At 42.8% G+C, this 25,027-nt stretch overlaps 1 protein-coding gene across 1 annotated transcript in view; it reads right to left on the reverse strand.

Annotated features, from left to right (window-relative positions):
* Positions 1-4,704: 4,704 nt before the first annotated feature.
* Positions 4,705-25,027, reverse strand: part of TBL1XR1 (TBL1X/Y related 1) — an 84,585-nt gene continuing 64,262 nt past the window's right edge. The window contains exons 12-14 of the mRNA XM_082252370.1: positions 24,824-24,989; positions 14,073-14,174; positions 4,705-5,722 (exon numbers count right to left, since the gene is read on the reverse strand). Coding sequence (XP_082108496.1) covers positions 5,696-5,722; positions 14,073-14,174; positions 24,824-24,989 — 295 coding nt within the window. The 3' untranslated portion in view covers positions 4,705-5,695. The remainder of the gene's footprint in view (positions 5,723-14,072; positions 14,175-24,823; positions 24,990-25,027) is intronic.

Below are 25,027 nucleotides of genomic sequence, written 5' to 3' on the forward strand. Positions count from 1 at the left end.
TTTTTTACACATTAGGTGGAATTAAACCGTTTTACATCAGCACGTAAATATATAAAAAAGTATTTTTAAAAAAAATATGAAAAACTATTGGTGTTGCTCAGTTCATATTTGAGCCAAGACAGTAAAACATCAATCCAGCCAATGCTTTTCAGCATTAATCAAAACATTTGTGTCTATTCCTGGGAGCACTTGGTTCTCTATCATTATTGCACACGTTTCTTTAACATCAGCCACATACATAGTCTTCTAGCAAAAATTAAATGCCAGACTTTTTTTTTTATTTTATTTTTTTTTTTTTTAATTAGGAAAGCTTCTGAACATTGATAACATTGTAAATGCACATTAAAAAGAGTAAAGCAAAACAAAATACAAAACAATAAAAAAAAATAAAAAATTAAAACAAACGGTGCACTGTGAAGGGAAAAGAACATAAGAACAGGTCAGTTGATATTAGTGAAAACACCCATAGAAGGAAGAAGTTGAGTTTGTATTATACCAAAATATAATACAAAAATCAAGTTTAAAACAGTCCTGGCTGTATTGGGATGCAATTTTTAGATGCATACATATGGGAACAAACAAATTCTGTTAAAATATATGGCTACTTTGTTATTTTCACCTAATAATGAGTAAATTCACTAAAAAATTCTTAATTTTACATGAAAGAGAATGTGAGAAGGGCTAATTTGTGTAACAGCTGTGTAAGCTTGTGATTTTTCTTTTTTTTTTCCCCTAAAGAGTGATGTGTACATACAAGCCATCAAACAGACTTTTTTCATCACCGGAACAGCATTACCTTTCCCTTACTATCCACACTAGCTCTGCTCTACAGAAAACATGTTGCATTTGAAGGCAAGTTTCAATGCACTTAGCATTACAGGAGCCATCAAATCAAATACTAAATGTTTAATGTATTTAAAGCAAGGACAAAAAGGATCTGGGAAAAAAGTATGGTGTCCATGGCTAACAACAAATGCAAATGAATTTACAGCTAATATTTGCTTACAAATGGCAATTCATTCTTTTTCTTCTAGTTTTAACAAACCAGTTGAAGATGTTTAAACTATTACACAGTATATAGTGAAAATTCTGCTGTAGGTGCCCCGTCATCCTGTTAAATTACAGAAGCATGTTCAAGTGGACTTGTATCCTAAAAAACACGAAATCAATACTGTGCTATAGTATTTTTCCACTACCTATTAATCAAAATTATGTATCCTCTGCTTGCTAGATACTATTGATGACCATAGCATATTTAGGCCAGCAAAAGTCGTGTTAATAAGGCTGGTCAGTAACAAAAAAAATAAAAAATAAAATCTGTTTGTTGCTTTCTCTGCAAGAGACAGGTAGTTTTGCATGGGAAAGCAACCATTTGCCATATTTAAAGAAAAGCTTCCAATGCGTAGCTGAATGACAAGCTTCTTGCCATTATGGGGAAAAAGGAGTATAAAAAGGTTTGATGATACAGCTAAAGTAGAGTTCCACAATATTATTAATACACTGTAAGGAGTCCACTTAAACACAGTTCTCTTAATAATAATCTTATTTTACTCCAGACATGATGAGCAGAAAAGAGAGCTCCCACTGGAATTTATTTTATTTTGACAGACTAAAAGCAAAAGGGAGGCTGTTTTTGGTTGTTCTTAAATAGATCTGTCATGGGAGAAATATGTAGGCTGCTAGTGTGGCCACAACTCTGAAAATACTAGCTGTTTGGATGTCACACTAATACTCTGGCTTCAATACTCTCATTACCGTTCCTCACTAGACTTGTTTGCTATATGCTTGCAGTCTTTAACTATTACTAAAGCCAGTTACCGCAAAATATCTAGCAAGGTTAGAAAAAGGCTAAAAATGGTTTCCTTCAAATTTTTCTCATTACAGATGTTCCTTAGTGCCTGAGTCTAGCTTTCTGTAAACCTCCCCCACTGGCCCAGTTCGTTTTTTTTTAAATCACAGGCTAATGGACTGATTCTGTAATGTTGAGGACATTTTGGAAATTATCCCCAAGCCATTTCAGTTCCAATGCCTGTCAGGAAGATACCCAGCTTTTTTTTTTTTTCCATCCACACCAGAAATAGAGACTGCTTAATCCAATTACCATGGAATGTGTAGGTACTGATTTCAAAAAACAGGATAGGCGGTGTGAAAGTTGTGGAACCACCCTGTAATAGTAAGATAAAAAAAATAAAAAAAAAGGGTAAAGCCTTTAACACCATCTGTATTCCACATAAAAAGTTGCTCGCTACTGTGGTAATTTCATAGTCAATTCATTAATTTACATGGCTAAAAGTGTAAACGCCTATGCAGACGTCCTACCACAAGGAATAAAGTGATATTAAAATCTTATTTTTTATTATTTAAAAATAACAAACATGTTATACTTACCTGCTCTAGCAGTGGTTTGCACAGAGCAACCCGGATCCTCCTCGGGTCTCTCCCCTCCTGCTGAATGCCCCCACAGCAAGCAGCTTGCTTTGGAGCACCCGAGCCGCTGCTGTCTCCATTTAGACATTGCTTGGCCTCGCCACGCCCCCTCTATCGCCTCATTAATACAAACTCTGACAGTAGCAGGAGCCAATGGCCCCTGCTGCTGGGTCTCAGCCAATCAGGGGGGAGAGAAGCTGAGGTTCTTGTGCAACATCGCTGGATCGAGATGAGGCTCAAGTATAGGGGGGGGGGGGCAGCTGCACACTTAAGTTTTTTTTTTTTATCCTAATGCATACAATGCATTAAGATAAAAAAAAAAACTGCCTTTAGGATCACTTTAAATTATGTAACTATAAGTCAGGGCTCCACAACGTTCACATCTTCCATCATGTTTTTGGACAGTGAACATTTAAACATTCCATGGTGATTGGATTAGGGTGTCTGTGCTACCTGTGTGGATACGATTTTTTGGGGTATCATTGGAACTAAAGTGGCTTGGAGAAGCTACAAAATGTCTTAACACTGCAGAATAAGTACAGCTGGAAACTGACTTTCTAGCTATACCATGACTTGGATAAATGAAAACTTTAACACAGTATACATATCTAAAATACTGCAGTCCCTGAACTGGTCTGATGTAATGGGTCCTTTTCTTGCTTCTGCAGTAAGCGATTCCTGAATACTGCATTTAACAGTACCACAAATTTGTGTGGCACAAATTCTTGCAGCATTTTCCTGTGAGCCCAGGATGGCTTGATAAAGCACCCTTTGAGGGTGGGTTTTTGATGCCCTGGACTGAAAGAAGTGGGTAAGATTACACTGGGCAACATTCAACCTGAAAAAGGGCTAGGGCTGGACTGCAGAGAAACAAGTCTGCAGGGGGTATAGTCGATTACAGCAAGAATGTAGCTTTTGTTTTGTTTTTTTAAATGCCGCATGGAAATATATTTTTTTTATTTATTTTTTTTGAGCTGTGTTTTAAAGAAAACATGCACTAAAAAAATTACAAAAGATGGAACTGCAGATCTATTCCCAACATTTGCCTTTGTTACTCTGACCTTAACAGACCACTGTACTGAAACTAGCATGCAGCTAGTTAACTCAGTCAAAGTGAGCAAAAATACAAAAGCATATGGTACAGGCAGGAACTTTGTATTTTTAAAAGGCAAGTTGGGCAATGGCAGCCTAGGTATTTTCACAACACAGATTTTAATCAGAGTTCAAAAGGCCATTTAATGCTCTGTCTCTACCACATTTTTTGTCAAAACATAATGGAGAGATAGAAGAGAGAAACAAAAGGAAACGTGCTGTGTACATTCCTTCAAACCACAGATCTATCTGCTATTCCATTCTGTTCCCAACCATACTCCCATTTTTTTTTTTGACAAAAACAAATGCAGGAGATGAAAACTATAAACGCAAGCAACCCCTTAGAATGACCAACATTTGGATAAACACTTCTCTAAAGACATTCTTGACCTATGAAGAAAATTCAGATAAAACTTTTGTTTTCACAGTGTTTTCAACAATCTCTGCAGTACATTGCTCAGCAATTGATCCAGTCGCATAGATCTCTCTGGTCCTTCAGTGGTTGTATTCACTAAATTTTAGCAATAAAAAAACTTTCTGATAAAAGGCTTGTGACAAAACTGCCATGCTCAGTTAATTTACAATAATGTATACTTGGCCCAACCACCAGACTGTTTCCAAAAGCAGGGAACATAGCTCAACTATGCTGTTTAAAAGGTGGCAATATTTTTTACTAATATATATATATATTTTATGTATGAAAATTATAAAAATCTAACGGGGTGTGGGGGAAGCAGGTATTGAAACTATTCTGAATAGCAGCATGGAACTTGTAGGGTTTTTTGTTTAAACAGGTGCAGAAACATAACCAACGTATAAATAATTTGCTCAGTCTTATATAGTACAGCCTAAAACCTGGATTAAAAATAAAGCCTAAAATAATTATACACGGTGAACCGCTTGCTCTTCCTTCTATGTTATTGATATACATATATAAATGGTACTCTCTCTATGGGGCCCAAACAAAATATCTCTAATATTCCATTAACACTGGAATCTCTTTTTAAAGGTTTATGCAGGTATGCCTGGTATTTAAAAAAGATGCTTATTTAAAGAATATAAGGGGATGAAAAAATGGTGGTTGTCGCAAAGGAAAAAAGTACATCTGTTAAAAAAAAAAAAAAAAAATCGTTGATGGATGATGGATAAGGGAATTTTACTCCTATCATAGTAGTGCACAAGTAAACCATAATGGGTTTATGGTCTAAAAGAAGCAAAGACACTTGCGTGTCTGTTGTCTGATCTTTATTTGTGCCCTTCAGGTTTGGCAGAATTCTGTCCCAAATAAGCATTCAGCCACGTCACCAAAAAAAAAAAAAAAATATAAACAAATTTACCTGTAAGTAGTATCTCTGAGTGCAGTGTGAAGCACCATGAACTTTATCTAATAACAAAGAACTAATAGCACTTCTATGCATCAACTCATTTCAATTAATTATAAATCAACTTTCACAGGCCTGATATTACCAATTACCAAATTCCCGATTGGTTACACAGCCCTACTGCCCTTTAAACAAAGTTATTAAATAACTCTCATGCATGTGCTGCAGGCAGTACAATATGCCATTACATTCATCAGAGCTGTGTACCAATTCATTTTCATCTTCCGATACTTGTGCGAAAACAGAGCTATTTGTACAAAGAAAAAGCCAAAGCAAACAAAACGTGTAAAGTCATTTGATACAGCCATCTGATGTTTCTTTTTAAGCCCCACATATAATGTTTCAAAGCCACAAACTATTGCTCAAGTATAAAAGCCCACATTCTCTGTACAGGTAGACTGACCAGAAAATAAAACACAAAAGTAACAAAGACAGGAAAAATAAGCAGGGTAAGGAGACACACAAGGTAGTTGAATGTATTTTGACCACAATCCTCCAAATTTGGTACAATTATGCTCTGTGTGTGCGCCCGGTGTCGTCCTCTTTCTTTCCAGGCGTTGAAGAATTCTGTTCCCAGCACACAAACTCACCAGATGCGACTAAAGAATTTTGTCCTCTGAGGTGCCACAATTTGCAGGGATTTTTTCATCTTAAAATATTTATAGGACTTAATTTCGGTTTGGCTCCAGTGGACTGGCCATGGTTAAATGGGACTATAGCAGTACATGGGTCAGGGACAGTCATTTTGGCTATGTACACATTCATAGTCGGTCCATGGCTTCCAACCAGTAGCGCTATTTTCGTAGGTCTAATACACAAACCTGCATTAGAAAAAACAACTGAGTCAATTTAATACACCTAAATTTTTCAACAAATTTAAAAATTCAGGGCTGTGTATACTAAAAAAAAAAAAAAAAAAAACAACTACTGACAAAGTAAAAATGTGTCCGGGAAGAATAGTGTGCTTCTAACTTTGAGCTAACCATGCATCTGCTGGACAGATCATCGTAGCAGTGTTAGCCCTGCTGGACCTTTGGAATACAGAGCCCCTCCCCTCTCCGTAAATAAATATCTGAAAACTGTGGCGTGCATTTGTATTCAGCCTCTAAGTCAATACTTTGTAGAACCACCTTTCGCTACAATTACAGCAGCAAATCTTTTTGGGTATGTCTCTACCAGCTTTGCACATCTAGAGAGTGAAATTTTTGCCCATTCTTGGAAAAAAGCTCCAAGTCTTGCCACAGATTCTCAATTGGATTTTGGTCTGGACTTTAAATGGGACATTGTAACACATGAATATGCTTGGATCTAAGCCATTCCATTGTAGCTCTAGCTGTAGGTTTAGGGTCATTGTCCTGCTGGAAGGTAAACCTCCACTCCACTCTCAAGCCTTTATCAGACTAACAAGTTTTCTTCTACAATTGCCCTGTATTTGACTCCATACATCTTCCCATCAATTCTAAAACAGCTTCCTTGTCCCTGCTGAAGAAAAGCATCCACACAACATGATGCTGTCACCACCATGTTTCGCGGTGGGGATGGGGAAATCAGGGTGATGTGCAGTTTAGTTTTCCGCTACACATCGAGTTTTGCTCTTAAGCCAAAAAATTGGATTTTTGTCTTACCGTAAAATCCATTTCTTTGACTAACAGCTCCTGATCTTCATAACCAGCATCCGCAGACGCCAACATATCCACTTTATAGAACTTTTTGAAAGAGTGCACCAAGGACCAGATGGCCACCTTGCAAATCTGCGTCACCGACGCCTGATGACATAAGGCCCAAGAGGCACTGCGTGCCCAAGTAGAGAGTGCCTTGACAGGGAAAGGAGGAACCCGACCCTTTATGGAATAGGCCTGAATCACTGTCCGTCTGATCCATCTGAAAATGGTCGCAGAGAAAGCGGACAACCCTTTCCAAGGCCCATCTGTGAGCACAGATAGTGAGTCTGACTTCCTAAAAGACTCAGTAGCTGCCGGGTACACCCTAATTGCCCAGACCACATCCAAGGCATGAAAGGAAATTTCCTTTGGATGTTTCGACCTGGGACACAGGGAAGGCAACACAATGTCTTCATTCAAATGAGTACAAGAGACAACCTTTGGGAGGGAACGACAGACAGGGGCGAAGAACCACCTTATCTCTGTGAATCACCAAATAAGGTGGACAGGATAACACCGCCAATTCCGACACCCTGCGCGCAGAGGTGACAGACACCAAAAATGCCACCTTCTGAGACAGTGTAAGCAAGGGAATCTCCCGAAGCTTCTCAAAAGGAGGCTTCTGGAGGACCTAAAACACCAAACTGAGGTCCCAGGGTGGCAACGGAGCCCGCACTGGCGGAACCAAATGTCGGACACCCTGAAGAAGGGTACGCAACAGGGAGTCCAAGGGTCATTGGAAGAAGACAGCCAAGGCAAACACCTGGCTCTTGATGGTACTCAAGGCCAATTTCTGTTTAACCCCCTGTTGAAGGAAGGTCAAAATACGAGCCACCGAGAAAGAGTGAGGATGAATCCCAAGAGACTCACACCACGCAAAGTACATCTTCCACGTACAGTGATAGATCTTCCTAGATGTAGATTTCCTAGCTTCTAACAGCGTTGTAATCACTGACTCAGATAAACCTCCATCCATCAGCACCTGGCGTTCAACAGCCAAGCCGTCAAAGTCAGGATGGAAGATTGGTCCCTGGGTTAGGAGATCCTCCCCGAGAGGAAACTTCTAAGGAACGTCAGTGACCAGCCGCACCAGATCAGCGTACCAAGCCAGACGAGGCCATTCCGGAGCCACTAAGATGACCAGAATCCCTTCTGCCTCGATCCTGCGTAGAAGTCTTGGCAGAAGCTGGAGGGGAGGGGAGGGAAGGTGTAAATCAGACGATACTGACCCCACGGCCACCAGTGCACCTGCCAGAGGATCCCGTGACCGAGCCACAAACCTCTGTACCTTTCTGTTGATCCGAAATGCCAACAGATCTACCTCGGGGATGCCCCACTGGAGACACAACTGATGAAACACCTCCAGATGAAGGGACCACTCCGTTTGGTCCAACGGCTGCCGTCTGAGGTAATCCGCCTGCCAGTCCAACCCCCCCCCCCCCCCCCCGGGAATGTACACAGTGGAGAGGGCTGAAACAGTTCTGCCCACCTTAGAATGCCACCTACCTCCTGAGCCGCCAAGACACTTTTTGTGCATCCTTGGTGATTGACATAAGCCATGGCTGTGGCATTGTCCGATTAAATGTGCACTGGACATCCCTGAAGACGATCCATTCAATGGTCCAGGCACAGACTGATCGTGCGTTCCAAGACATTGATCGGTAGTCTGGACTCTTCCAGTGTCCAGGTCCCCTGCGAAGAATTTTTGCAGAGGATGCCTCCCCAGCCAGACAGGCTGGCATCCGTGGTGACCACTGTCCAATACAAGGGGAGGAATGATTTGCCCAGCTGAAGCACCAGAGAAAAAAGCCACCCAATCAGGGAGGACTCCATTCCCCGGCTCAGTCGGATCTGATTGTCCAGAGACTGCGGAGTCATGTCCCATTTGGCCAGAATCTCCAATTGCAGGGACCTCGTATGGAACCGTGCAAACAGAACCGCCTCAAAAAGGTAGACACCATCAGGCCCAGCACCCGCATGCAAGTCCAGAGACTTGACCATCTGCTGGAAAGCAGGAGGCGAATTGCAGCCTGCAGTATTTAGAGTTTGACCAGAGGAAGAAGCACTCTGGCTAAGGCCGAGTCCAGAGTCCGACCCAGATAGTCCAGCTTTGTGGATGGAACCAGAGCAAACTTAGCGCCTTGAGGTCCAGGATTGGATGCAACTTGCCTTCCTTTCTGGGAACTGTAAACCGGTTTGAGTAAAACCCCTGAAAACGTTTTGATTCGACGCTTGCTGGGGGGACAAGAACGAAATTCGATCTTGTAGCCAGACCGAATAACTTTGTGGACCAGGGAAGTTCACCGGTCCGAAAGCCAGCAAAGACGCCCCCCCCCCCCACCTCGATACGGGTGAGGGCGCACCTTCATGCTTAAGGAGCTTTGTCCAAGGGTCTAGGAGAAGCCCGCTCTCAGCTTGCCAGACCAGGTTGCAAACAGGCGATCCCCTTAAAAAGGGGAGATCAGTTAAGGCCTTTTTAGAAGTCGGATCTGCAAACCAGCATTTAAGCCAAAAGACACACCGAAGGACCACTGCCGAAATAGAGAGCCGAGCCTCTAGGATGAGCCGCATCCAAGGGGGCATCACCGGTAAACTGCAGCCCCTGGACCAGCTGGTCTCCCAGCTCAGCAAAGGCAGGGGGGAGTTGTTCTCACTCGTAAAAGGTTTGCCCACTCGATTGGTTTGTGACCCCAGGGCAATGGTGAATACCAGCCTCAGTGCTGAACCAGTCAGTGTACATATTGTGGGCCACAGCCTCCACCTTCCTGTTAGCCGGATCCTTAGGCCTCATTCACACAGGGCGTTTGAAAAAATGAGCTGCAAAGCCAGTTCTGACCCCAGGAAAAAGCAGCTGTAAAGACGTGCTTTTAGAAGTATTGGAGTTAATGCACGTTTTAGCCACGTTTAGCAGCCTTTCTCAGCCCTCTTCTATTTTCCAACCTCAAATCAAGCTTAAAAACATCTGGTGGGGCCTAACGCTGTATGCAGCCCCAGGCGTTTTTACAGCTTAACGTTAATGCTTCAGAACGTACTGGCCCTGGGTCAGGTAAAGGAGATTGCTCCAAAGACTCCATGAGTCACCAGGGGAACCCCACAAAGTGTAAAACACTGCAAACGGACGACCCCCACCACACTGGCACCACCACCCGGTCGCCAGGCACAAGCACCAAGCGATCCTCAGCAGAGAGGGAGAGAACCCCACCAGACTCACCACCCAAAAGAAAAAGGCACCTGCAGCCACCAGGATAGTCTGCACTGCACGTGCGGCGATCAGGAAGTAAAAGGATCTAGGCGTCAGCACCAGGGGATGAGGGACTCCCACAGCAGAAATCCCCGCCCACAGGGCTTACTGTCATGGCCGCCGCTATTTTCAATGGCACCACTGCAAAATGGCCACCGGACTACAAAAACATGGCCGCTGTGCATAGGAAAACACAGGCTACAGCAAAATGGCGGCCCCATGAGTCACCCAGGAGAGATTCCTAGGCCTCAAGGACAGATCCAGTCAGAAAGGGGGGCCCCAACTGGAGCCCCCACCAGGTACAACCCCTCCCCCTCACAGCTGATTGTCCGGTCGAAGCCGCCCCCTCCCGTCAGCACAGCGCCCTGCCCCCACCCCAGGAAGTGGACTGAACCAGGCCACCCACACAGCCCCAGCATAAGTGGGAGGGTGGGGGTGCCCGACGGGAAAGAGGGGGAACCAGGGGGTCCGACTGTCCCAAGGAGGGGACTACATCCACTCCAAAATCCTCCAGGGAGAGAGGGGGTACAGCTACTCACTATAACAGGAACCAGGCGGGCACCGCTCCAGACAGAACCCCTCGCTATCAAAATTCGGGGAGGCTGTTGGCCAGGAGAAACGATGCGACTCAAGCCAAGACCTGGTCGTATGCGACCTCGCGAGGCGTTTTAACTCGCAGGCCAGCCCTGGTTCAGTGGGGCTATGTCCCACTAAAAGCACGGAGCGGAGGTCTGCGCGCGCACCCTGGCCAGACTGGGCTGACCACTGGATCTAGATTAGCCAGCCCATCGCCCAATCCAGCAGTTGATTGTAGATCTCACAGGAAAGACCAGGAGAAAAAAAAAGTTCTATCTGAAAAAAAAAAAAAAAAATTGCCAGGACCAGAGATCCCAAGCAAGGAACTTGGTCCTTACTCCTGACTAAGCAGAAAGAAAACTAAGTACCTATAGCAGGGAGAGTGAGTATAACCCCTGGGGCTGCCCATAGGACACTAGGCAGAAAAAGAATCTGGCTACGCTTAACTCTGTAGGTGGCCATATAACCCAATGGTTATGAAGATCAGGAGCTGTGTCCGTCAATGAATAAAAGAGAAAATGTGATTTTTGACTTACTGTAAAATCCATACCTCTGATGTTCATTGATGGGCACAGCTCATCTTCTTGACTACGTGGTTTATACTGCCCCCTACAGGAGTAGGACACTATAGAAAATAACTTGACAACTCCTATGGGGCAGTCCCAGGGGGTATACTCCCACTCTCTGCTATAGGTACTCAGTTTTGCTACAAGCAGTGTCAGAAGAGAAAAAACCCAACTCCATAGAAGGGTGGGTGCGGTGTCCCTCAATAAGCATGAAATGGATTTTACGGTAAGTTAAAAATCCCATTTTCTCTTTCGTTCATTGACGGACACAGCTCATCTTCTTGACAACATGTCAAACATGAGGGGTTGGAACAGCTAGAAAAAAATACTTCCCAAGGCTTAACATAGCCAACCAGGTAACATGGAGCTCGAACATAAAACAAATAGAGCTCACCTGAAAAAAATTAAAACACCCTCAAAGAGGATCAAGTCCTCTAAACAGCAGCCTGCAAAATCTTGCAGCTTAAGGAAGCCTCCGCAGATGCCAACACATCCACCTTAAAAAACTTTGTGAACGTGTTCACAGACGACCAGGTGGCCGCCTTGCAAACCTGCATCACTGATGCCTGGTAACAGAAGGCCCAGGAGGCACCAAGCGCCCGAGAAGAGTGCGCTTTAACAAGTGAAAGGAGGATCCTGACCTTTAATGGAATAAGCCTGAACCACAGTCTGTCTGATCCATCTGGAAATGGTTGAAGTGGATAGAAGCAGCCAACCCTTTGCAGGGTCCATCCGTGAGGACAAATAGTGAGTCTGACTTCCTAAAAAGGCTTTGTAGCTGCCAGGTACACTCTTATTGCCCGAACCAAATCTAGGGAATACATGGGCAATTTCCTTAAGATGCTTAGGCCTGGGACACAGGAAGGGGAACACGATGTCTTCATTCAATGAAAATCAGAGACAACCTTTGGAAGGAATGACGGACATGGACGAAGAAGCACCTTATCTCTGTGAATCACCAAATAAGGTGGACAGGATAACGCCGCCAATTCCGACACCCTGTGCGCAGAGGTGATAGTCAATGAATGAAAGAGAAAGTTACATTTTGGTCTCATTTGACCTGAACACCTTCTTCAGCCTTTGCGGTGTCCCCCACATGGATTCTCGCAAAATGCAAATGAGACTTATGGATTTTTTTCAACAACGGCTTTCTTCTTGCCACTCTTCCACGAAGGCCAGATTTTTGCTGCTTCTTTGATTAATGCTTTCCTTGCACGGCCTGTTAGTTTAGGTGGACGGCCTTGTCTTGAAAGGTTTGCAGTTATGGCATACTCTTTCCATTTTTTTAAAGATGGATTGAACATTGTTACGCGAAATGTTCAAAGCGTGAGATATTTTTTTTTTTTTTTTTCTTTATAACGTAACCTTGCTTTAAACTTCTCCACAAATATATCACTGTTATGTATGGTGTGTCCCTTGGCCTTCATGATGCGGTTTGTTTGTTTTTTCAAATTCTTTATTGATCAAAACAAACAGAAAGATAGCATGAAGTGTATAATCACAGCATACACAACAAGAGTAGGCGTGGTAGGAGAAAGTAAACTGGAAGCATGGTAATGCACAAAAAACATATCCAAAAGTTATCGAACTAGTACAGTACATGCAGTACAAGTGAAGGGCAAAACCAGATCATAACAAGCAATTACCGTGATATAGAAGTGTTATCAGTTCCATGGAACAGTGAAATGTAAAAAAAAAGTCACACAATTTTTACTGAAAGGGAGGGGAGGGATCAAGGAGGGAAAGAAAGGAATCAGATAAGGAGCGGACCGGAGCAGATAGAGGGAGGGGGACGAAAGGGAGTGGCAGTGCAGGGAGAGAGGAGGGAGGGGGACGAAAGGGAGTGGCAGTGCAGGGAGAGAGGAGACAGGCATCCCACGCGAGTGACCCCACCACAGCAGGGCTCCATCTTAGGAGCCAGGGGTGCCCAGAGCCTGTCCCTTGTCTGATAGAATAAACTCATTCCAACATGTCCAGGTTTTGGAGTACCGTTCTCCTCTCCCCTGTGCAGTGAGTACCATATCTTCCAAATCATTGATCCACTTAACCCTGCGAATCCACAAGGAGAGCGCCGGTGGTGACATGGACTTCCAGCATAGACAGATACAGGACTTAGCAGCATCCGTGAGGTGTCTAACCACAGATCTTTTGTACTTTCTAGGCACAATCCCGGAGCAATGGAGTAAGAAGAACGCAGCGTCATCCGGGACAACAAATCCAGTCATCTTCTGAATAACCCCGCGCACCCCCACCTAGAATTCACGCAGGGCAGCTCCAAAAAATATGAGCCATAGTTTCCCTCTCCTTCTGGCAGCGCCAACACCTGTCCGAGGTCTCGGGGAAGATACGGTGGAGTCTAGAAGGGGTGTAGTACCAGTGAGTTAGAATCTTATAGTTCGATTCTTGGATGCGCGTACAGATAGAGGACTTGAGAGAGAATCTCACCATGTTATGCCGTTGGGAGTCAGAGAAGAGTTCCCCTTCCCATTTCAAAATCCCTGGTAGAACGAAGTCATCAGGCGGGAGAGAGACGCTGTTTGTTAACTAAGGTTCTCTAATAAACCTTTGAGGGCTTCACAGAACTGCTGTATTTATACTGAGATTAAATTACACACAGGCAGACTATTTACTAATTAGGTGACTTCTGAAGACAATTGGTTCCACTAGATTTTAGAGGAAAGGGGGCCGAATACAATTGCATACCATACTTTTCAGATATTCGTAAAAAAAAATTGAAAACCATTTATTTTCCTTCCACTTTACAATTATGTGCCAATTTTTGTTGGTCTATCACATAAAATCCCAATAAAATACATTTACGTTTTTGGCTGTAACATGACAAAATGTGGAACATTTCAAGACAATGTGTTAGGTTTTGTTTTAAATTAGATGTTCTCCCTCTGCCAAAAGTCCCCCATAGACTTTTATGATACCAAATATTAATTTTAAATAATCCGGGAAACCTGCAGGAAATGGAAGCATGCTGGGCAGTGTGAACAGAATCAGAGCAACTTTCTTGTGAAAAAATGCAATCTTGGCTTTCTGTTAAAAATAAATTCTAATTTATACTCAAAACATTAAGGTAAGAAAAAGCCTAAAAGATCCAAGGAAAGAATTTCACACTTACTGAACCATCTGATGCACTTGCTCCAACTTTGTCTCCTGCTGCATTCCAGCAAACTTCAAATATGCCCCCTGTTCCCCGGTAGCTGTGAACTAATGCACCCGTCTATAGAGGAAAAACAGAAAAAAAAAAAAAAATTAACATACTGTATTTCATTCAGTACATCTAAATATTGTATTTATATTTGCAAAGGTATTTCAAAAAGAATGTGATAGCATTAAGGTGGTTTCAGAAATCGAAACCCAGTATTCATTCATCAGATTATTCTCACTAATTTTTTAATAATGAACATAAAGCAGTAATAAATCCAAAAACAAAGATTTGTTATTATGTAGCCCAACTTAACAATGTCTTTTATTTTTACTTGGCGATTCGGCTAGCAAGTTTTCAACTTCCTTTAACAAACCAAGCTGCCCTGCATTAGTGACAGAGCGTTGTGACAAACCATGATCAGATTTATTTCAAATATTTAAAACCTTTACCCAAAAGGGAAAAAATGGTTTGTTGTAATGGCTTACAAAGTTTTAGCTGGCGGTCAACTTTAAAAAGTGTTTATAAAGTCTTGTTTAATTTTTTTTAGTTAAAAATAAAGATGTTATACACTTACCTGCTCTGTGTAGTGGTTTTGCACAGAGCAGCCTGGATCCTCCTCTTCTGGGGTCCCTCTTCAGTGCTCCTGGCCCCTACCTCCTGCCGAGTGCCTACACAGCAAGCAGCTTGCCATGGAGTCACCTGAGCCAAGTCATAGCTTCGTGTGTCCATTCAGGCTGGGTTCACACTGGTACGATGGAGGACACTGCATACAATTCACACAGCACTGCTGTGCAAATTGCATACCATGTGTGTGCGATCCGAATTCAGCCATACAGATTGTGAACTGCCTGCGAGTTGAGTGCCATGCGGGAACCCGCAGTGGAATTGCAGGGTTTCCCGCATCGCACCAATGTGAACCGAGCCTCAGACACAGAGCCACGGCCTGGACCCGCCTCCTTTCTCTTCTCGCTGACTGGCTTTGACTGACATAAGCAGGAGCCAATGGTGTGTCGATGCTGCCTCAGTCAATGAGGAGGGGAGTCCTGGGCAGCTAAGACAATGCTGCAACATTGCTGAATCTAGATGGGGCTCAAGTAAGTATTAGGGGGCTACTGCACACTGAAGGTTTTTTATTTTCATGCACCGAATGCATTAGGATAAAAAAACCTTCTACCTTTACAACCACTTTAATTTGTTGGTCAAGTCCATCTAAATCTGCTAGGGTATCTTACTCCAGCCTCTCCCTAGACTGACCACGCTGCTGTCCAAGGGTGTCTTCTGCTGCTCCACTACCCATATTTGAGACATGTAATGACAGGAAGTGTGTTTCTGGCTGTATTACCTGGTGAAAATAAAGGAAAAAGCCTAAAAAAGAAAAATGCAGCTACCACTTTTAAGGACTGGTAATCTGCAAAATGTAAAATGATGTGTGTTTAAAACAGCATTAAATTACAATAAAGTGTTGCAAAGTCTAAGTGCTACAACTTCACTCAAATTAAAACCATTTAATTGCTAAAAAGTGCTGCAAGTGCTCAGCACTAAGTCCCCCTCTGCCAGTTTATGTGAAAAAGGGAAAAAAAACAAATGATGCAAACTGTCAACAATAGTAGTACAGCAGTTCTTGTCCTGAAACCCACTTAGGACAGTTTAACTGTTCTGCTGGTCAGATCGCTAGGTAATTATATTTTCACTGCCCGTAACAGCTGTAAACACGTTTTTCTGCACTGAAAATCCCAGTGTGGTCAGCCTGGGGACAAAGTAATCTTACGAAGACCTGTAGGTTTAGACTTTAAAGGCTAAAAAAATAAAATATTCTCTTTTTTTAAAAAAAAAATGCTCTTTTTTCCCACAGGAGCAAACAAAGCAATCAGTGGATCTTGAGTGCAATGTCAGGCTCCTGCAAATATTTCCTTCAGCCATCTTCCCTTACCTTTATCTTTCAGTTAGAAAGCTGTAGAAAGTGTTAACGGACTACAAGTGCGTTGACTGCACTCGTCCATCTGCCACGATAATGGACAGGACTTGTGGTTTATTCATTCAGGGATCTCTGTGAATGAATGAAGTGGTTGTGTGGGCAGAGTCCCCCCCCCCCCCCCATAGCCATGCTGATTTTTAATGTGACAGTGGCAGTGAGGGAAAGCCACAATTTTTATTTTTTAATACCTTTTTCAGCAATTTTTTTTTTTTTTGCCTTAAGCCTACAATCGATATTCCTATCCAGCAACAGTTTTGAAGTATTTATTACCCAGTGATCTAGCACTAATCTATGCCCACAATAATCAGATTTAACAGTGCTGTCATGCTGGGGCTGAAAGCATTCTGTCACTGGACAACCAATAGAAAGTGTCCATATCACTGCACCCTCCTCTGCAGCGAAGAGGTATAAGAGGTCTTATAAACCTAATGACTAGTTGGGGAGCAAAGAATGAGAAATGGGGGTGAAGGACTGACAGCTAGAAAGGCCAACCTCAGCTACGATTTTCTTTTAGCAGTAAACTGTTTTTTGTTTTTTTTTTTAGAAAAAATCTTAAACCATATGAAAAGCTGATTGTAAGCACCCTGTCACATTTTTGAACAGGAACTGCTATACCTGCTGGACAGCTTGGCCAGGAGGTGAAAAAAAAGGAATCTACTGGTAGGAGAAAAAGCTAAAGCTAACAACAATTTCAAACCAGAGGCTAGTTAAGGCTGTACCAAATGAATGGAAGGGGACAGGGTCTATGTAAACAGGCAAATGCAGATTGATTTGGGGCCTATTTGATAGGTATATTATAGGTTATAATAATTATTGATAAAGCAGTAGTAAAGTGTTGAAGAAGAAAATAAATAAAATCAGTTCCCTGCAAGTTACTGTTATAATGTGCTAGTATGCATTGCATACTAGCACATTATGAAAGACTTACCCTATAACTAAGCCCTCCAAAGGCACATCGTTACCACAAACAGGGCTTTCATCTTCACCTGGTCTTTCTTCTGGGCTTAGGGCTGTTTTAATGCTCGAGCCGTCATTCCCATGCATGCACTTGGGAGCCTCGACTGTGGCACAGCACTATAAAGGGATGGCATACTCAGTATACCGTCCCTTCAGAGCGCAGTGAGCATGCATGGGTAACATTACTGGCTGCAGAAATAGTTTAATTTAGAGAGATTACTTATACCAACAAGCTTCATTAAAGGCTTACCTGTAGGTACAAGTCACACCAAGCGGTGTTTACTACTGCTTTAAGCAATGGTTATTTCTACAAATTTGAGTAAATGTGATGTAAAATATCCACATTTAAAGGCTGAAATCTAGAAGTCAAACTTCATATTGGAATTTTTATTTGGCTTATTTTCTTTTTTTTAAGACAGACATAGGTTAATTGGGCAAAGTTCACGGGCTGTGAGACTGTTCCAGACATCACTATCTGCAGGTGTAGACATTCCATTAATTTTTTTGTATGTTATTTACATTCTTGAAAACTAATCATATTGTACCCACATGTAATTCCTTTGTTCTAAAGAGTTAGCGAACCTTCTATATCTGAGGAAGTCTGGACTTGTTCCCACTTGCAGCTGATATCAATAAGACCTGCTCTTTTGGAATTCCCTGTCTGGTTATGGTTTTCATTATTTTCTTCATTTTGACTTGTCAATGGGCAAATGCAGCTGGATTCCAGGTGCATTCTGCTTACCATTTCAGATCAGTTTGAGATGCTTCTAAAAAGAGAATTTTCAGTTCACTGAAAAAGGAGCATTTATCATTACCAGTTCCTTTAAAAAAGGTGCATTTGAGATGCTTCGGAAATCAAACTTCAGTGGCAAGTGCATCCGAGTTCCTTCCTATCTGCATTTGACTTTCAAAGCTGCATAAATCTGCTTCAAGCTGCCTTTCTGATAACATGTATAGAAAGATAAGCAGTTTTGAGGTGCACAAGGGCCAGTTAGGTTAACACAGGCCCTTAAAGGATAAGTTCACCTTTTGTAACATGTAAAATGTTACAGATGCACCGGCCCCCGCATTCCCCATTTTGACAGTGAGCAGGGATCCTCTTCCCCTAATTCATGTCACAATCTAAAGACAATGTGGCCACGTTATCCACTTACAGTGTTCTGTGAATCGGAAAACTACAAGTCTCAACAGCTTTGAGGCGGTCTGCAAGTAGTTCTCGATAAACTACCAGGGTGTGAATGCCCTGGTAGGTCAGTGTAAAACTGATGTATGGGCAGACTGCTTACACTGTACACTGTCAGTCTGTAGGAGTCCTGCAATGCTTTATAGGCAACTACAAAAAAAAAAAAAAATCCACAATTCTACCTGCAAAAAACTCTGCCTTTTTTATTTGTTTTTGTTTTTTTTAAGTGAACTTATCCTTTAATATTTGGAGAGAAGTTGAACTGAATATAAACTGCTATCATCATTGTATTAAAATATTACAAGTGTTAATTTTGACATCAATTTTTTTTTATTTAATTTTAGTCATAGTCTTGGACTAATGCCATTTTAGTTTTAGTCCCATTTTAGTCATCAGCAATTGTTTTCGTTTTAGTCAAATTTTAGTCGACTACAATCTCCAGTACATTTTAGTCAACTAAAATCGAATGTGTTTAGTTAAATTAAATGCATTTTTTAAGCATTTCCATAGAATTTGCAAACTCGTTATATTATACTCCTGGAGAAAAAAAAATTTTGAATATGTTATTTATGGTACTAAGATTTGAACAAACTCACAGATACAGATTTAGCCACTCTGGACGATCTGAGGAGGCCTGTAATGCTGCACAGTGCTCTGAACATGAATAGTCTGAAGATGAGGGCTGTAATATATTGCACACAGTGCTCTGAACATTAATAGTCTGAAGATGAGGCCTGTAATATATTGCACAGTGCTCTGAAGGTGGTCTGAGGGATGGCCAGTAAAATGCACAGTGCTGGTTGGTGGTTTGAGGTCTGAGGAATAGCCTGTAATGCACAGTGCTTTGGATGCTGATGGTCACTGGTTAGAGGAGGCCTGTAATGCTGCACAGTGCTGGATGGTGGTCTCAGGTTTGAAGGATGGCCTGTAAAGCATAGTGCCCTGGATGCCAGTGATCAGAGGCCTATATTGCACACACAGTGCTGAGGATAGGCCTCAGGCCTGTAACTAATGTACACACAGTGGGTGCTATATGCTCTGGACGGTCGTCCTGAGTCGTAAGTCGTGAGTGGGACTTGGGAAATCTGTAATGCATGGTGCTGCTCTGGTTTCTGGATGGTCGTCTGAGGACTCAGAGGCCTGTAATGCTGGCTGCACAAAGTTGCTTGCTTGCCGGGAGTAAGCTGTAAAGCAGGATGGTAAATCAGCCTCCCTGAGAGGAAGCCCCCAAGGGACATTTACAGGCACCAGGATGACTGGAAGATCCTCGCAGGAACTGCAGAAGAAGCCTCAGCTGAGGATGATACTGACCTTACCGTGGCCCTTGGACGCCTGCAGCATCTGTCAGAGGACCCAGTGACCTTGTCACAAACTTCAGTATCCTCCTGTGGAGCCAAACCTGCTAAAGGAGCTGCATGTAAGACTGCAAACAGAACTGTGGGCTGGTGGATACCACCAGCCTCAGAACCTGTATGCAAAATGGGAGAGAGAACTATCTGTGTGACAGTAGCCGGTGAATCACGGCCTGTGATGCCTAAAGTTTGTGCAGAGAAAAGGACCACCATGGTCAGAAATAGAATCACACATAGGTAACTCAATTCCCTGGACAGGAATAGGGGGGCCTTCGATAGTTCAGACATCACTTGAACCCATGATAGTAATAAAATGGGAGCAGCGCCAAAATTAAATACCTATATAAAAAATATGCAAATATACAAAAAACAGTATAGACAAAAGTCCCAAAGTCTTAGATGGATTTGACGGAAGAGAGGGAGGAAACCAGTCCAGATCATCCAATCAATAGTGTGTAGTGGGGAAAACGTATGGTCACCCAAAAGTGACAGTCAAATCTGCTTACCAGAGAGTTTGACCCCCCTGTTACAGAGCGGCCAAAAAGCGCCAGAGCATTCCAGAAGCATTTGACATAAGGGATCCCTCAGAGTTCCTCCGGTCTGTAATGACACCCAAACTCTCCACTCAAAGGACAATGCAGCAGGACAACACCAGCCTGGACCACTTAGAAAGCTCCAACCAGAAAGGTAATACCTCAGGAGGACAAAAGCAGGCCAATGGCGTAGTATGAAAAAACAAGCAACTTTATTAAAAAAGTAATGCACTTACATGGATGTAGATTCAAACATGTGAATAAAAACCGCGGTATAAATAGAGCGTGCTGCACATCAGAGTGCCCGGTTCGCCTAAGCTAGCTCTAGGCTTACCAGACCAAGGTTGCTTGGAACCTCCCAGGGAAGATTTAAAAGATCTATTTCTCTTATTCTCCGTCCCAGGAGCACAACATTTTCAATGGGCTGAGAAGGAGGGCCCCCATCTGAGGCGAGGCTCCTTCCATTTCCTTGACTGTGGCAGGAAGGTACTCTTCCCCCCGTGACACCCCGTGATGTCATCCAGGGTACCCCCAAACAAGCGATCACCTTGAAAGGGCAGATCAATGAGAGCTTTCTTAGAGACTTGGTCTGCGTACCAATTCTTAAACCACAGTACGCGCCTAATCACCAACGCTGAAGCAAAGTTTGGACAGCACAGCTGTATTCAAAGCTGCATCACAAATAAACTGGTCCGCCAAATCAACATAAGCAGCAAAGGATGAGGATTCCTCTAGTGGGATCATGGTTGCTTTATTCAACCTGGAAATAGGAAGGTCCACCACTGGTAGACTAGTCCACTTTTTTAAAAGGGACTCCTCAAAAGGTAACGTACAGCAAAACGCTTGGGGACCACAAAGGGTAGTTTTGGTTGTTACCATTCCTTACAGGAAAACCTGTCAAAATAAGGCACATAAGGAAACACCCTTGGAGTACGATGAGACTTGTGCATTCCAAACGACACAGCCACATCCGTGGCTACATCAGCCACATCCTCCATTTTTAAAGTCTCGCGTACTGCAGCGATAAGTGCGTCTTTCATTCGCTGCTGCGACCATGGAGGAATCATCCTCACTATCGGACGGATCAGGTAGTGTGATATTAAGTCCCCCTGGATTGGCCGCATCCACTGCGGCATCAGGCTCAGAATCAGATGAGACAGTCTGAGCAGGGGAAGGCAGAAGACTTCTCTCCTGAGAGAAAAAACAAAAAAGATGTAAGGAAGAAGAAAATTGCTAGGACCAGAAATCCCAGCCGGAAACCTAGGTCCTGACTAGACAAATTAAAACTGATTACCTAGAGCAGAGAGGGGGGTTATATATACCAGCTGAGGATGGCCCATGGGCACAGCCAGGTGTTTTTTTTTCTGCCTAGTCCTAACTCCTGGAGGAGGCAATATAACCCACTAGTTATGATTTATGGAGCGCTGTTTCCGTCGATGAACGAAGAGCAATACAGTTTCATGAATTTTAGTGTACAGACACAATACCCAAATTTTTGCCTGTGGAATGGTGACAAACTACAGTAATGTAAGTTATCCATAGGCGACACTTTAAAAGCCTTTACGGGCTATCAGTTTTACAGGAGGACTTGCACTTGAATTCTTGCTCATTTTGACATCTGTGGTGATACCTCACGTTTGGTCTGATCACCGTTTACTTTTGTGTGCAGGACAAACATGCATGTTAGAATTTGCGCGTGAGCACAGGTGGATGTGGGCTCTTTTATATAAATTTTGTTTAAATTTAATTTTAACGTGTTTTTACAGTCTTCCTTTTAAATCCACTTCATTACTGTCCTATCAAATGAACAGTATCCCATCCTCGGTCATGTTGCTACACTCATCCTTTGTGATAAAATGAGCAGAGACAGGTAATATTTAGTGAGAGATCTGGAGTCTTTTAAGCCCCGTACACATTGTCAGAACGTCAGATCCCTGGATTAACCTTGCATGGTTTACCTGGCAGTGTCAGACTGGAGCCGTGTACCTGGCTTTAGACTCCACATCTCTCCTCTGTCCTCAAAAGTATCTGATCAAACAGATGTCAGTTTAATTAACTACACGGCTCGAAAAAAAATTAAAGGAACCCTTTTGAATCAGAGTATACCATCAAGTCAATTAAACTTCTGGGATATTGAACTGGTCAGTTAAGTAGCAGAGGGTTTTTTTTAATCAGTTTCAGCTGCTGTGGTGTTTGTGAAATCAACAGGTGTAAAAGATGGGCAACAATGACAACCTCCTAAACAGGAATGGGTTTACATGTGGGGGCCACTGGAATTTCACCCTCCACTCATCTCTTCTGACTGTTTTTCACTAGGTTTGCATTTGGCTAGGGTGAGTGTCACTAATGGTAGCATGAGGTGATATCTGGATCCTATAGGGGTTGCACAGACAGTCCAACTCCTTCAGAAAAGTACATCAATATGTGCCATTGGCAGAAGGTTTGCTGTGTCTCCCAGCAGTCTCAAGAGCATGGAGGAGATTCCAGGAGAGAGGCAGTTACCCTAGGAGAGGTGGACAGGGCCGGAGAAGGTCCTTAACTCATCAGCAGGACCAGTATCTGCTCCTTTGTGCAAGGGGGAACAGAATGAGCACTGCCAGAGCTGGAGGAGCCCTACAAAATGACCTTCAGCAGGCCACTGCTGTGAATGTCTCTGACCAAACAATCAGAAACAGACTTCATGAGGGTGGCTTGAGGGCCCGAAATACTCTAGTGGGCCCTGTGCTCACTGCCTGACACCATGGAGATCGATTGGCATTTGCCATTGAACACCAGAATTGCCAGGTCCCCCACTGGCACCCTGCGTTTTTCACAAATGAGGGCAGATTCACCCTGAGCACATGTGACAGACGTGAAAGATTCTGGAGAAGCCGTACAGAACATTATGCGGCCTGTAACATTGTTCAGCATCACCAGTTTGATAGTGGGTCAGTGATGGTTGGGGGGGGGGGGGGGGGGCATATCCATGGAGGGATGCACAGACCTCTACAGGCTAGACAAAGGCACCCTAACTCGGCATTAAATCCTTGGACCTATTGTCAGACTGCGCTGATGCAGTGGGTCCTGGGTTCCTCCTGGTGCATGACAATGCCCGGCCTCCTATGGCGAGAGTATGCAGCCAGTTCCTGGAGGATGAAGGAATGGATACCATTAAATGGCCCTCACGCTCGCCTGACCCAAATCCAATAGAACACCTCTGGGACATTATGTTTCGGTCCCTCTGAAGCCGCCAAGTTGCACCTCCATCTGTTCAGCTTCTCAGTAATGCCCTGGTCCAGATCTGGGAGAAAATACCCCAGGAAACCATCAATCGTCTCATTTTACAAGCATGTGGAGGCCATCCAACCTACTGACAACCATTCCGAGTTGCTGCAATGAAATTTCAGCAAAACAGACTAGCTTGCTGCATCATTTTTTCACTTTAATTTTCGAGGGGGTCTTTGAATTTAGCCCACTGTAGGTGGATAATTTTCATTTCCATCAATCGTTTGTGGCATCCTTTCATACCCAACACATTACCCAGTCATTATCAGTATAAATATCGAGCATGAGATTTTCCCCATTAAGATTTAATGTGTTTAAGTGTTCCTTTAATTTTTTTGAGCAGTATACTTTACAAGCTGAGAAACAGCTTTTAAACAAACTAAAACTGGATGTGACAAAATCCCTGTTGCTTTTGGTTTTATACACCATAGAGAGGATTGGGGAATGGATGTTACTACTCTATATTGAGTTGGAACAACTGCCCACCACAGCCCCGGGCTCTCCGGTGGGACAGAAGAGCCCAGAAACAGTGGCTGCTTTAGTCCTGCTAAAATCACCTTTTCTTTGTAGAGAAACGCCAGCACTAAAACATGATCCTGGTACAACCACTTACCCATGGGGACATATACGTAAGTCGGTCGGGAAATGGTTAAGAAATGTATGAGTTTTTAAATGCCAAACTCGTGGTTTCATGTTTTTTGTATACCCAAAATTAGCTTTTTACATTTTAGGAGTTTAGAGAGGGATTTAAAGTACACATCCCAAAAATTCACATCAGCTACATTAACTATCTTCATGTTAATGGTAAAATTCATTAGGAGGTTGTTCTACAATGCACAGGAAGACCTACTTGTGTGACAAACAATCGGTGAGTACGGTGTCTGAGGGGTTACCCACAGAAAGACTTAAAATTTAGCCAAGGTACAGCTGCAAAGAACTGAACACACTTTTCATATAAACCACTTCTAAAAGTTAGGTTGACCTCACATTATGGCAAATAGATTTCAGAACAAAATCTTGCTGTTGAATAATCAAACTCCCACAAACATTCAGGTAGATAGTTGCTTATATCATTCCAATACAATGAAGAGACTTTTTGCTCTGGCTATTAACAGGCCTCACAAGCTACTTTAACAGTTGAGACCCAGTCATTAACATCTTCTTCAAACAGAATTTAATAAGGTTACTTGCTATGCTACCATCATTATCTTACTCTCAGTGTCCAAGACATGTCATGGGTTCCAAAGCCTGCCAATGTCCATGCAATACTGATATAAGTTTAAGTGGACTTGGTAGGCCAATACAGAGAAAGTGCCAAAACAATGTTGTATCCTAGCTTCATTATCAAAATTTAACTTGAATCTAATTTTAACTGAATAAACAGATTTAATAAATTTACTGATATAACCAAGGATATAACCAAGGAAGAAAATTATATAAACTAATGCAGAACATACCTGTGTATTCCAGATGTGTACACATTTATCAAAGGAACCACTGGCCAGGTACCGGCCATCCGGACTAAAGGCTACACTGTACACAGGCTCTTGATGTTTAGTCAGCGTGTGAATGCAGATGCCTCTTTCTACATCCCACAATCTAACCGTAGAATCAAATGATGCACTGTAAATAAATTATGTTGCAGTTTAAAATTACAAAAT

The sequence above is a fragment of the Pelophylax lessonae genome (assembly GCF_965119305.1).
Source record: "Pelophylax lessonae genome assembly, chromosome: 3".
In the NCBI taxonomy this organism is placed as follows: domain Eukaryota; kingdom Metazoa; phylum Chordata; class Amphibia; order Anura; family Ranidae; genus Pelophylax; species Pelophylax lessonae.